The 14,543-nt window shown below is 37.4% G+C and overlaps 1 protein-coding gene across 6 annotated transcripts in view; it reads left to right on the top strand.

The window, feature by feature from the left end:
• Ate1 (arginyltransferase 1) overlaps positions 1–14,543 on the top strand; it is a 109,342-nt gene that overhangs the window by 46,200 nt on the left and 48,599 nt on the right. For all 6 annotated transcript variants that reach the window (XM_051193155.1, XM_051193154.1, XM_051193153.1 and 3 more), the window contains 2 exons: positions 2,245–2,426; positions 5,523–5,622. In XM_051193155.1, coding sequence (XP_051049112.1) covers positions 2,245–2,426; positions 5,523–5,622 — 282 coding nt within the window. The remainder of the gene's footprint in view (positions 1–2,244; positions 2,427–5,522; positions 5,623–14,543) is intronic.

The raw sequence follows: 14,543 nt of genomic DNA, 5'->3' as shown, positions 1-14,543 counted from the left end.
GATGTCTGGGTTGCTCTGGTTTTGGCCAGTTAGGAATAGATGCTATAAACAACTTGCGAGGTTTTGTCTTTAGGTAAGCTTTCAAACCTAATGGATAAGTTAACCACAGAGTGTGATTGCTGTTTTTATTTTTTTATGCTCAGAGTACATTTAGTTTTGTGAGACGTTCCTCAAGTGCCTGTAACTGCTTTACCTTCCCAGCATCAGAGCATGACTTCCTGTTGTTCTGCATGTCTCCTGGCATTTGATGTTCAGCCTGTGGGGGATTGGTGTTCTGATATGTAGGACTGCTTGATCTTCTTTGTGCAAATCTGTGGTGATGGTGAGCATGAGCATTGTTCCCTGTGATTAGATGCTGTCCTTCTGTCTTTTCAGATAAACCATGTGTTCAGATCTTTTGTCCATTTTTCATTTGGTTGTTTAGTTTTTTATGGTTGAATCTTAAAGCTTTACATGTTGCATTAAGTGTATTCTGTAATATGTGTTCTGTGGCTTGACTTTGTTTTCTTAACATTTTTTTGTGAAGCAGCAGTCTTAAATTAATAAAGTGCAAACAACTCTCTCTTCTCATAGATTTTGTTTTTGATGCTGTATTTGAAAACTCATTAACAAAGCCATGATCACCCAGATTTTCTCTTCCAAATGCCTTTGTCTAGAAGTTCCCTAATACTGAATTTGACATTTGGGTCTGTGATCCATTTTGAGCTCACTATTATTAAAGGTCTAAGGTTTACCTTGATGCCTGGTTTACATGTGAATGCCCAATTGTTGAACACTGTTGTTTGTTTCCTATTGAATTGCTTTTACTGTTTGTCAGAGGTTACTGTGTTTTTGTGGACTTGTTTAGTCTGATTTGTCTATTTATTGTTGTCAAGATAACCACACTGTCTTCATTCCTTAGTAGAGTTGGGTGCCCTGAGCCTTTTGTCTCTCATGTCCAACTTCTGAATGAATTTGTTGATACTCATAAAACAGCTTGTTGCAGTGTTGATTGGGATTATACTGTCTTGCAGCAACTTAAGAAGCGCTAGCATTGTAGCAGTTTTAGTCAAGAAGACGTGTTGTTCCATTTATTTGGGTCTTTGATTCCCTTCATAGCTGTTTGATACTTTCCTGTGTATAGATTCTATACATGTAAACTTTAAACTTAGCTTTTAAAAATTGTGTTTCACATTTTCTATTCTAGTTGTTATAAAAGAAAAAAATTTCACATCTTAACCTTTCATTCTAGGCTTTGCTATAGTTACATTCTCTCTCTCTCTCTCTCTCTCTCTCTCTCTCTCTCTCTCTCTCTCTTTTATTCTTTGTTCTTTGGGTTTTGCTACCATCATGTCATCTATAAGGACAGTTGATTTTTCTGTTCTTCATCTGAATTAACCCCCTTCTATCTCTTTTCTCTTCTCCCCTTATTTTCTTCCTTCCCTTCCCCATTCCCTCTCCCTCAGGACTTGCACATGCCAGGCAAACACTGATCTACTCCAACAGCTTCCTTTATTCCCTTCTCCCTTCATACCATGTTAGCTGGGATTTAAAATCTGATACTGAATAGAGTTGGCTGTGTTCATAATATTAAGTGAGGAAGGGGAGGGACGCATCTAGTTTCTTATTGTTAACTGTGCTGTTAACAATGGTTTTTGTATATGTTATTAAACAGTTCAAGAAGTCGCTTTGCTGTCACTTGTTACAAGTTTTGGTCAGCTGTTGGAATGTGTCATATATTTCCTGCACTGAATAATGTATCACATTGTTTTCCTTTTATAGTCCGGTGAATGAGGTGAATCACATTATTTACCTTTCTCCCTTTCTTTTCCCCCTTCTTTCATTCTTTTTCTCTCATTCCCTTTCTCTTCATTCCTCTTCACTCCCTCTTTCCTTTCCATCCTTCCTCCTTCCCCCCTTTTTTTAAATGAATTTTTCATTCTAAAGCACTTATTTATCTGAAAGGTGGTCACAATGAAGCAAACTTTTTGGAACTTAGTAACCTGAACAAAATGAAAGATTACTTAGATTAAGAGATCTTTTTATCTGGGTGGTGGTGGTGCATACCTTTTGTCCCAGCATTCAGGAGGCAGAGGCAGGTGGATCTCTGTGAGTTTTAGACCAGCCTGGTTTACAAGAACAAGTTCAAGGACAGGTTCCAAAGCCACAGAGAAACCCTGTCTCAGAAAAACAGAGAGAGAAGAGATCTTTTTAATATAAAAAAAATGACCTCCTGTTGATGTTTCTGTGCCTGCTTTTTCATAGGCAGAACACCCTGCTAATGGACCAGAGTGTGGTTATGGCTCCTTTCACCAGCAGTACTGGCTTGATGGGAAGATCATTGCTGTGGGTGTGATAGACATCCTCCCATACTGTGTGTCTTCTGTGTATCTGTACTACGATCCTGATTACTCATTTCTATCTTTGGGTGTCTATTCAGCATTAAGGTAAGACTGCTTTGTACAATTGTAATGAGTTTCATGGAGGTTCAGATAATTGCTCAATTTGTTTATATTTCAGTATGTAATAGTAGGAATCTATTTTTGATAGTATGTTATAATAATTTGCTGCTACAGTATTTAAAAGTCACAGTTTTAGGAGGCTGGAGAGATGGCTCAGCAGTTAAAAGCACCCTGCTCTTTCAGAGAACAGAAATTCAGTTGCCAGCACCCACACCTAGCTGCTGACAGCCACCTGTAACTCCAGCTCCAGGGAATCCTACTGGTCCTCTTCTGGCCTCTATTGGAATTTGCATGTAACATGTGGCACGGCACACGCGCGCGCGTGCGCGTGCACGCGCGCGCACACACACACACAGTGGGAGAGGGAGATGGTTGGGGGGAGAGAATAAAATAAATAAACCTTTCTCAAAAAAAAGTAATAGCTTTACAAATGATGCCATTTTTGATGTTAATCCTCTAACTTTTAATGCTTCTGTATACTCTAGAGTAAGCCTGATATCCGGAGTTTCATGTCCAGAACTCATAAAAATCCTAGGATAGAACTGACTTTAAAGAGGCCATGTCTTGTCTATTCCCTCCAGCCCATTGTATACACAAAATAATAATAAAATACAGTTTTCAAAAGAAAATCACATGTTTGGAGGTGTTTATTGTTTCAGGTACAAATTTTCTAAACTCCCCTGTCAGCTTGTTTATGCTCTATAAATATAACATTATCTGTATTGTTATCATTAGTATGTATCTTCTCTCAGTGTTAAAGATGCAATTAATGTGCTGTGAATGGATTAAAGGATGTGCATCTGCTGAAAGAAATACAGTTATGGAGTTATAAAGTGTTCAAGGAAAGGGCTACAGTCTGACAATCATGTCATTAGGCACTTACATGGTTTTATTAACATGTACATGTGCACATATCCATAGACCAAGAAGGTATGGTGTCATTAGCAATCTTACGAGAGCACTTACATGTTTGGTCTGCTCCTGACAGCAACAGTGTCATGAAGCATGTGGTTGTCTAGATATACAAATAAGCAGTGTGGAGTTCCCGACTATCTGCTGGTATCTGTGTCCCTCCTCAGAAAATAATTTCCCATTTGTGGTCATAGCTACAGATACATGTCACACAGCACACATGTCTTTAATGGTGAGAAGGTTCGGTGGGAGTATCTTCTCTGGAATATTTGTTTCTGTTATTACTCCCACTTATCAATACATGTGCAGTACAACTAGAAGAAGGCGATTTGGAAACTGGTTTGCTTTTGTTTCTCAAGTAGCTTGAGTCTCTTTTCCCCTCTGCTTTTCTCACTGTGTTCCCTAGTTCTTGTGTCTTATAGTCACATTCTTATACCATTATGAAGTATACTGCCAGATTATATTAGTTTTTATATATGTATTATTTTCCTGAATTATCAAAGTAGAAGCCTTGATGCTTCTCTTTAAATGATCAATTTGAATTTTACAAATTAGGCTGATAATCATCTTTTGCCTATGTCTCAGTGCCCATCTCGACAGTCTCTTAATATTAATCTGTCAATAACAGATTTACAATTATACAGTGTTTTTAACTGTTCTCTGACAGTCCTTTTTCCTATGTATTTAATTGTGCTTTATAGAAAATAATTTAAAGACTAGATTATCTTAGATAGAGATAATGAGAGGTGGTCAAATTCAGGCTGCATTTTGGAGATAGCCCAGGAACTTGTTGGAGCATCAGAGGACTGGTTTTGAGGATGGCTCATGGATTTGAGTAAGTAGTGGTTTAGTGATCCAAAATACTAAAGTCCAAGAAACCAAGTGCCATCTAGACTACCTAGGATGTGGTCAAGAGTCATTGAGTATGGGTGGGGTGGGGTACTTTCATTTGCTGATTCTTTGCTCAGTTTGAATCTTGAAAATAGATTAGTTCTAGGAATAGTAACATTCTGTTATAGAAACATTTTAAATAGTTTTCGGATAACTCTAGTACAATTTAGATTTGTACTAGAGAAATTAATATAGTCCTTTAAACATAGAATTTTTCTATTGGACAAGTTGACATATATGTCTGTAATCTCAGGCTGAAATAGGATGAGAATTTTGAGGCCAGCCTGGGCTGTTGTAGCAAGTTCTGGGATAGGCTACACTACATAAAGAGAGCCTCTCTAACAGAACAAAACAAAACCCTGTATTTTGTATATCCAAGCTGCTATTAAAAAAAAAAAAAAAAAAAAAAAAAAGAGCAATCCAACATTCTTCCTGCTTTAGAAATGTATTAAAACTCTTATATACAGCGTCTTATTCAGTTGGACAAGTAGGGGAAATTTTGTGCCAAGACTTAATCTTAATACAAATTACAACCACTTCACACTTAAGCATTTCAAGGAAGATTTAACTTCTTTGTTTCAGCAGCCCTCACCCCTGCTGACAAATGGAAAAGGCATGGAGGGAGAATGTGGTATTTTCCCTCTCATTTTAGGAAAACTGTATATAAAATGTGGTTCTAGCTAACAGTGAGTTCTGAATCAGATACAGTTAAAAGGGTTGTGTATAAATGCGTATGTAATTTTTTCTGACATGTATCGGTTATTAAGTTTTAAAAAGTTTGTTGTGCTGTTAAAGTAGCCCAGATTTCTTGCACATTCTAGAACTTACTGAATAATATTGTCGATATCTTTATTTTCATGTTATGTTGGTTGTAGATTAGCTCTTTTGCCCAATAAAGTATACAATCTGAATTTAGATGTTATTTATTCAGAATAATTTAGAAGTTTTGGGGGTATCTCCTTTAATAATTATCTTATGTTTTAAAAATCATTTTTCTTGCTGGGCATGGTGGTGCATGACTTTAATTCCAGTACTCAGGAGGCAGAGGGAGGTTGATCTCTGAGTTCGAAGCCAGCCTGGTCTACAGAATGAGTTCAGAACAGTCAGAGATACACAGAAAAACCCTGTTCAAAAACAAACACACAAGTGATTTTTCTCTAAGAGTTGGGTATATTTCTCCATTAGATTTTATTGAATTATGTAGATTTTTGAAAATTGAAATCAGAACTAACTATACAATTACCTCTTTTTTTTTTTTTTTTTGTTTTGTTTTTGCAGAGAAATTGCTTTTACTAGACAACTCCATGAGAAAACATCGCAACTCAGCTATTACTATATGGGTTTCTACATTCATTCCTGCCCCAAGATGAGATACAAGGTAATGTCAGTTTCACACCTGTGCCACTTTTCATTGTAGAAGATAAATTTTCAGTATAATGTGCATCTTGGGGCATAGGATTTGGAGTGTGTAGAGGTGGGAATGGGTTATTAAGGAGACTGTTTGCTCGTTCATAAGGAGTTCTTTCTGAAGCGAGAATCATAGCCTCCCTGTGCTGACAGGATCTCTTGGCATTCGTGTGAGATTTAAGTATAGTTTGCAATTTCCTTTTAAAAAATAGTTGTGAGAGTCTTTAGTGAAGGCCATTGAAACTTCCTAAGTGCTGGTACAGAACTGTAGAAGAGCAGACTTCTATGCCACTGTGACCACCATTACTATGTGGTGCTTAGGTCTGAGATATGTGGAGATCGGGGATAGGAGGAGCATCTTCCTCTTAAGATATGTAATACAGGTGATGCTGGGGGACTCTTAGCATAAAACTGGGTCATAGAGTGCTTGATAGATGGCCTACAAGGATGTGGGGCTTTCTTTCAGAGTGGAAGAGGAAGGAAGGAGTGGCTCAGATGAAGAGTAGGTGTGATGGAGACACACAGAATTTAGGGGAGAGATGCTTGTAAGTAAGGGTCAGAAAGAACAATTAGATACTTAAAAGACCTGTCCCGGCTATAAGGGGTGTGTGTGTGTGTGTGTGTGTGTGTGTGTGTGTGTGTGTGTGTGTGTGTGTGTCTGTCTGTCTGTCTGTCTGTCTGTCTGTCTGTCTGTGTATCCATCCATCCATCCATCCATCCACCCATCCACCCATCCATCCATCCATGCAATGTGAAACAGCAGGACCAGGCTATCTATCTATCTATCTATCTATCTATCTATCTATCTATCTATCTATCTATCTATCTATCTATCTATGCAATGTGAAACAGCAGGACCAGGCTGTAAGAAACTCCAGCAACATATATGTATAGGCAGAACATTTGTACACATGAAATAAAAGTAAATAAATCTTAAAAAAAAAAAATCTAAATTCTCTCTCTTTTTTTTTTTTTCTTTTTCCTTTTTTAATTGAGCAAAGGTAACATTTCTTCCTGGCATTTTTTAAATATGTTTTTGAAATCATGAATCCTGAGGGAAGTCATTTGAAAAGTCAGAGAATTAAGGAAAAGTATGTAATTCTTCCATAACATTAAAGGTGAAAAGTCAACATTAAAATATTACTGGTTTGAGAGCCAGACATGGTGGGGTATGCCTTTAATCCCAGCACTCATGATCTCTGTTCATTCGATCTCTATGATCTATAGAGCGAGTTCCAAGACAGCCAGGGTTATACAGAGACCTCCACCACCGAAAAAAGGGGGGGGGGGATGTTACTTGTTTGAGGAATTCTATGTCAGATGGAAGGAAGATCGAGTCATGACTGAGGGAGCTGACAGCTGATAGGACATTGAAGAGAGCAGGACAGGGTTATGGGAGAGGAAGCTGTTAGGTCTAGTCAAAGAATCTTGCTTATGGTTGCTGCTGTTACAGTAGTGCATGGAGCTGTTTGTTGTTAACAGTGTAGATTGTGGTATAGCTATAATACAAATTTAAAATGTATAGAGTTAAGTATGATGGTACACATCTGTAATCTCAGCATTCGAGCCAAGAAGAATATAATCAGTGTGAGGTCAGCCTCGGCTACACAATGTATATGTTCCAAGCCATCTAGGATACATAGCAAGATAATGCCTCAAAAACAAATAAAAAGAAAAAAGAGGACCAGTGGGAGGGAGTTGGGTAGATAAAGACACTTAACTCTCTCATGCTTAGAGTTCAGTCCTTAGTACCCACACAGTAGAAGGAAAGAATTGGCTCCTGCTGGTTGTACTCTGACCTCCACATGGACTCCCATAGCTAATGTGTACACACCCATATACACAAGAGATTAAAGTGTTTTTTAAAAAAAAGGAAAGTGTATATACTAACTGTAAGAGTAATGTTCCAAGAAGTAATACATTATGGAAGCAAATAACATTATAAATTGGCAGCTTATTGTATTTAGGATTCTGTGTGACCTACCACATTCTAAATGTTAGGTTATCATAGTAGTATCAAATAAGATTTGCTGGCAGTTTCCATTATTTCAATACTTGCAAATAGTATTAAACTTAGTATTTCTTACTTGTTAAATGCTTTTAAAGGCACCTGTAATGATGAGTGAAAAAGTAACTTGGAGTTCCAGGAATTTCCTATCTCCAGAGCCTCTAAATCAATAACTTTAGAATTTGGAAACATCAGCAAAACTGTAAAATAAGATTGATGACAAGAGGGTTAATTGGAAGTCAAAAACTATTTGACTTTTTGTCCTGTTAGTTTGTGTCCTCGCTTTCTTTTAGGGAGAGATGTTTTTACATGAAGTTGTATTATTACTGACTTTATGGACCTTTGTGGGAAGATAGAATTTTTAATATTAATCTATTTTGTAAAGCCAGCATTTGCCTGGAATCACTGCTTTTGAGCACTTGGGTTTTCAAGAACATATTGATTTTAACTTTTATATTGTTAATTTATTTCTTAGGTTGGGATGATTGCTTAGTGAGTAAAACTTTTGCTGCATGAGCATGAGAACCTGACTTTGGCACCCCAGCATCTATATGAAGAGCTTGGTGTGGTGGTACGTGTTTGTAACCCCATGCTGGAGCACAGGGTAGGCAGATAGGGCTTGCTGGCTAGCCAGTCTAGCCAGACCAGTGAGTTCGAGGTTCAGCGAGAGATTACGTCTCAAAAAATAGGTAGAGAGAGAGAGGAAAACACCTGCATTCAACCTCTGTCCTCCACATTGCCATGCACTAAGGAAATTTAGCTCTTGTATATATTTACATGTATTTATACTACATAAAGCAGTTCCAAGTGCCTTTTACTACGCTTGAAGATACAGTAATATTTCATTTGGATTGTCTTGCACAGATTTGTTCAAATTAAGTTAACAGTCTTTGCGCTCTCTCTCTCTCTCTCTCTCTCTCTATATATATATATATATATATAAAAATATATAAATATATAAAATTTATATAAAATATAGTTCACATACAAAAGCAAGACAGCTTATTTTCTTGTGCTGTGTTACTGAGTAAGAAGCTATCATAAAGTCATGCTTAAATGATGATTCTGTCTTTTTCCATGAAGAGATGACTGGAGGTTTTCATGATCACTGCTTTTTTCCTGCCCATCAGAACTGTGACCATTTGCCTTCCCTAGATGGCACTGGCCTGGTGACTGACTTTCACTGGCTAATGGATAACATGTAGTTAATTGTTTAGGATTTCTGGGGTATAGTCTTAGAGGATTGTCATTTTTTCTTTTCTGTCTTTGGAGCCAGGTATCATGTAAAAGATCCAACTGCCTAAAACCACCTTGGATATTTTAGTGCAACTGCATGATTGAACCCAGGAGACTAGCAGCAAAACAACTGAGCTCTAGTCTGCTCAGAGTCATGAGTTATGAATTACTGTTTTAGGCTGCTGAGTGTTGGGGTGGTTTGCTACTCAGCAGTGGATGACAGGAGTGTGGTGTGGATATAGAAGTCATACTTCATCCTGTGTTGATTGTGCAGGCTCATGTCCTAGAATAAGCTGACCTGGGCAGTTGTTACAGTGGCTCAAAGTGAGGTTTTGCAGAGCCACTGAATTTCTCTGTGGTTATACTAAAAATGCTGTGTGGTTTATGAGAGTTCATCTTCCAAGGTTTTTGTTGAATGCTGTTATTGAGCCTATAGGTTGTCTTCACATGTCAACAGATTTTGCTTTTGTTTGAGTTGCTAATAATGACCACAAGGTGAAATCACCATGTTGTTATTTTCATAGTTATATAGACAGTATGTGTTACAGTAAGTTTTCCTTTCTGCTTATGGTTCCTTAGTTTACAGCATTTAGATGACCTAAGATGGTTTGGTTAGAGATTTATTTTTATGTGTATGGGCGTTTTACCTGCTTGTGTGTCTGTGCACCATTTGTGTACCTAATGCTTGAGGAGGCCAGAAGAGGGCATTGGATATCTGGAACTGGAGTTAGACAGTTATGAGTTTTAGGTGCTGAGAATCGAACCAGGGTCTTCTGGAAAAAGAGGACAGTGCTCTTAACCACAGACCTATCTCTGTAGCCCCTATATTTTATTTCCTTTAGTGTCATTGGCATAAATGTGTTTCTGTGTTCATAGGTTATCTTTGTAGTGTTATGGAGTAAGCCTTTACAAATTCTTTCAGCTTTGTTCAGATTTTTACATTGCACATACTGAATCTAACTCCTTCCTTCATTCCTTCCTTTCTTTGTTCCTACTTTCTCTCCTTACCCTTTTCTTCTCATCATTCCATTTTTTGCTGTGTCATTCTGTCAAATTTCTAAATCAATTCACATCTCAATATTTAATCCTTATCTAGCTATACAATTTTCTTTTCTATATGTGCTAGAAAGGATTTTTTTTTTTTTTTTTTTTTTTTACTTAAAGAATTTAACTTATTTGGCTAAAGCTTAAAAAAGCATTTTCCAGTGCTTCCCAAATGCTCGATATTTCCATATAAAGCTTACTTTATATTCTTCTTTTTACGTACTTCAATACATTTCAAAACTACTTGATTACTTCTGAAAGTGGAAATTGTTGTATACTGAAGTGTTGTTAGGCGTAATTTAAAATACTTTGCTCTCCACGTTATCTCCCAGTGCTGCTGAGAGGCTGTTGTGTATTCTGAAAGCGGTGTTTTGATGAAGTCTTTTAAGCAGATCTGTATACAAGCCAGAGTAAATAGTGATTTCAAGCAGTCTGCTTTGGTGTCACGACATGGCCAGACATCAGTGGAAACATCAGAAGGGGTTCTGAAATAGCAGAAAAGAAACAAAGGGCTAATTCATCTTGGAACAATCTTTACACTGAATGCCTCAGCTGGGCTGTGGGTAGACAGAACCTCCGGAATTCTGTAGGACTTTGCCCACGAAAAGGCTTTTTGGCATTACTGGTACAAAAGCACCTATAAAAATGTTAATTGGCATTAGCAGAGCTGTGTTCGCAAAATCATGTGCTACTGAAACTCTTGAGCTTCAAAGTTTCTTGACCAAACAGACCAGCAAATGTTATTTTACTACAGTGTAGCAGCCCAGGGTCTTGCGTGTGGGTACATGTGGTAGTGACTTTCATATTGCTGGGCTGAAAGGAATACAGATGATCTCATCAGTTACCCACAGCACAGAACAAAATACTGGATTCTTTGATTCAGCATCTGTATTTTTGATGTCAGCTGTCCAATGGATTAGACATAGTCAGTAAAACAAACCACCACAGAATAATTTTAGTAAGGGATTTTGATGCCTCCTAGAGGCAATGGGAGGTTAAAAAAAAAAATCTGCAATTCATCTCAAAACATGTTTCTAAAATTGTCTCAAACAAAGACATGTAGGCACATTGGAACCAAAAGTAGTTCCTTGAGGGTCATCTGTTCTAAGCTTCTCCTTACACTTGAGAAAATTAAAGTCAAAGGTGACTTTTTCAGTGTTTGCATTAACTCACATTTAAGTTCAGTGACATATAGGAGCATCTAAACTAAAGAATTAGATTCAGGGGCTGGAAAGAAAACTGATAAAAAAAACATTTGTTGCTCTTGTGGAGGACCTGAGTATGGTTCCCAGCATCCACGTGTAACTACCTGCAACTAAGGGCAGACACACATATACAAAAATAAAGGTAGACCTTTAAAACAAAAAAAAAAAAAAAAAAAAAAAAGAATTAGAGTCCATATCATTGGTATTATATATCACATTTTTGATAAATTGTATGTATATGTTTTTCATTTTGAAACATTCTAGCTGGGTAGTGGGTGAATGCCTTTAATCCTAGCACTTGGGAGGCAGAGGTGAAGGCAAATGCAGATGGATCTCTGAGTTCAAAGCCAGCCTGGTCTACAGAGAGAGTTCCAGGACAGGCTCCACAGCTACATAGAAAAAACCCTATCTCAAAAAACCAAGAAGAAAAGTTCCTAAAATTCTTAAGTTGTTTATTTAGTTTTAAATTTCTTATATTTGTTTGTGTGAGCGCACATGCATGCCATAGCACACAAGAGATCAGAGAACAACTTTTAGAAGTTTGTTCTCTCTTTCCTTCATGGGTGTTTTAAAGCTAGAATACAGGGTGTTAAGCATTGTAACATGTCTTTACCCAGTGAGCCATCTTGTTGGCCCTTGATTTCTTATTAAATATGAACTGGGGAAAAAAATCAGTACTTTTAAACACAGGCCATATTATTTATGTTTTCTTTTTATCACCTATTTGCAATGAAATAGAATATTTAGGGGTAGTGCATAATTCTTAACCTTTTGAAAAAAATATAAGTAATATGCAACCTTGGAAAAATACTAGTACCTGAACTTTATCCTGACCTGTTAAAGCAGATTGTTTGCTTTCCTCTGTGTGATCCAGTCCCTGGCAACCAGTAACTCTGTTCTTTACCCACAAACTTCTTGCCTCTGAGCTTCTCACTCTCTCTTGCCTTAGAAATGTCTTTCTTTTCTTTGTGCCAGGGTGGTGCTTTCTTTCTAAACTAAACTCATGCCACCAGAAAGCCATTCTCGGTTTCTCCCCTACTCCATTCCTATCGATTCCATACTTGCCTGCTAAAGCTAGAAGTACAATATCTCTGCTTCTAAGAATTCTTTTCAAGTTTAAGTTCTTTACCTGGAGCTCTCTTGAGCCCTGTCATATACATGTTTCTGCTTTGTCCAGGCTTATGGAGGACCTGCTCTGTGCAAAGCACCAGGACAGAAGTCAGGGCAAAGGGAGATGATCAGACAGGCTCCTGTTTGTTCATCCCTAGGTGTCATCTTGTCTATTGTGGTCACCAGTGTTCAGCAAATTTGTTGGCATATTGAAAGTAGCCAGAAGTTTTGCTTTGTTTTATTTATTTATTCATTTTATCTTTACTTTTTTGGGCATGCATTATGTAGGAAAAGCAGATGAGTGTCTGTGAAGATAAAACTAGGGAGTAAGATGAAGTGGTGAATACTACATACAAAATTGGTGGTTCTAATGAAACTTAGGAAAATTTAGGAGTCTCAACTAGAATAGCTTATATTTTCTGTGGCTAATTTTCATTTCTAATTAATAATTTATAAATTTTTTATTTTTGGCTTTTATCCTCCTAGAATGGAATCTCACTGTTTAGCCCTGAATGGCCTATAGCTTGCTATTTAGACAGACTGGTTTTCAATTTAAAAATTTGCCCTCCTCTGCCTCCTCAGTGCTAGAATTAAAAGTGTACATGACTGGTCCCTGCCTGTAATTACTTTTGTTAAAAGCAGACTTGTTATTGTAGTGGTATGTATATATTATATGTATATGTTATACACACACATATGTACAGAAAATGTACCATTTTTAAGTGTCTAACTTAATATATTTTGACAAGGCAAACATCTAGGTGTAGCCTAAAATAAAAAAACAGAGCATGACTAGCACATAAGGCTCCCACTGATTACTAAAGATTACCACTGCTTTCTGACCTTGTTCTATCTTAGCCTCTTTCTGTACTTTATATAAATGTAAGAAGATATAATATTTTAAATGGCTTTTATCCAAACGTGTCTGTGAGATTTATCCATCTGGTTGTGTGTAATGATATTGTATTTAATGAATATCTTGTATTTCATTTTCCTATTGTATGGTGGATAGACTAGTTTTTTATTTTTTATTTTTTAACTAATGCAAGTACAGCTATGAACATTGACTTGTGTGTCTTTGGTGACCATCTCTATGTATTCTAGTGAATATAGACCTAGGCCACCAGATCATAAGATATGTGAATACTTGTTTATTTTATGCTGCCCATTTTTTTAAGAGGCTATACAAATTTATAATCCTTTCAATATATTGATAGATGTATAAGGAATGGTGATGTGTTTTGGTTTCATCTTGCATTTTGCTATGTATAGTCAGAGTTGAACATCTTGTTATATGATTGCTGGCTTTTTGTCATGTGTCCAGATTCTGTGTCCACTTATAAATTGGATGGCTTATCTTAGTTATTTGTTAAGTATTCGTTTTTAAAAAATTGTTCTCTTATGCAATACATCTCAACCTCATTCTCCCCTCCCTCCACTGCTCCTCCATTTCTCTTCAGAAAAAAGCAGGCTTCTCAGTGGTATCAACCAAACTGCTGAGTTATAGCACATGATGCTATAAGACTAGGCATAAACCTCCTATCAAGATTAGACAAGGAAACCTAGTCGGAGGAAAAGGACCCTAAGAGCAGGCAAAAGAGTTAGAGATAACCCCGTCTCCCAATGTTGGGAGTCTCACAAACACCCCAAACTAAACAACCACAGCATGTATGCAGAGGACCTAGTGCAGACCCATGCAGGCTCTGCGGTTGCTCTGCGGTTGCCACTTCTGCCCCTACGAGCCCTGTTTAGGTGACTCTGTGTGCCGTGTTCTCCTGGTATCCTCAACCCTTCTGGCCATTCATCAGGGTGGAGTCATGACTCAGTTACTTCTTAACACCTTTTGATAGCACCACCTTTGGGAATGAGTTTAAGCATGATCCACTGCAAGTAGAACCCTTGGATTATAGCATAAAGTAACTTTCTGGGAAGTACGATAATACATTTTGTGTGTTTGTGTAATATAACCTTACAGTGTAATCATTTTAGCAAAGTAACATTAACTTGTTTGATGCTCTAACATTGGTTAGAGAATGGCTATGAAGTAAACAGAACAGGAACCTACTCTGCATCCCTCTTAACTATTTGTAATAGTGCTTTTATTTTGGGAATGCCTCTAATGTCTACAGATATCATTGATGGCCACAGCTGGTTGGAGAAGGGTGTACTACTGGCTTCTAATGAGATAGAGGTCAGTAGTGATGTGAAACTTTCTGCAGTGCACAGGATAGCCCAAATAACAGGGTACTTCTGGTACTTCTGACATTTTGGGTCAGAAGTACCAGGCTG

The sequence above is a fragment of the Phodopus roborovskii genome, unplaced genomic scaffold (genome assembly GCF_943737965.1).
Source record: "Phodopus roborovskii unplaced genomic scaffold, PHOROB, whole genome shotgun sequence".
In the NCBI taxonomy this organism is placed as follows: Eukaryota; Metazoa; Chordata; class Mammalia; order Rodentia; family Cricetidae; genus Phodopus; species Phodopus roborovskii.
The sequence above is the reverse complement of the archived record's forward strand: the minus strand, read 5'-3'. Positions and strand labels throughout refer to the sequence as shown.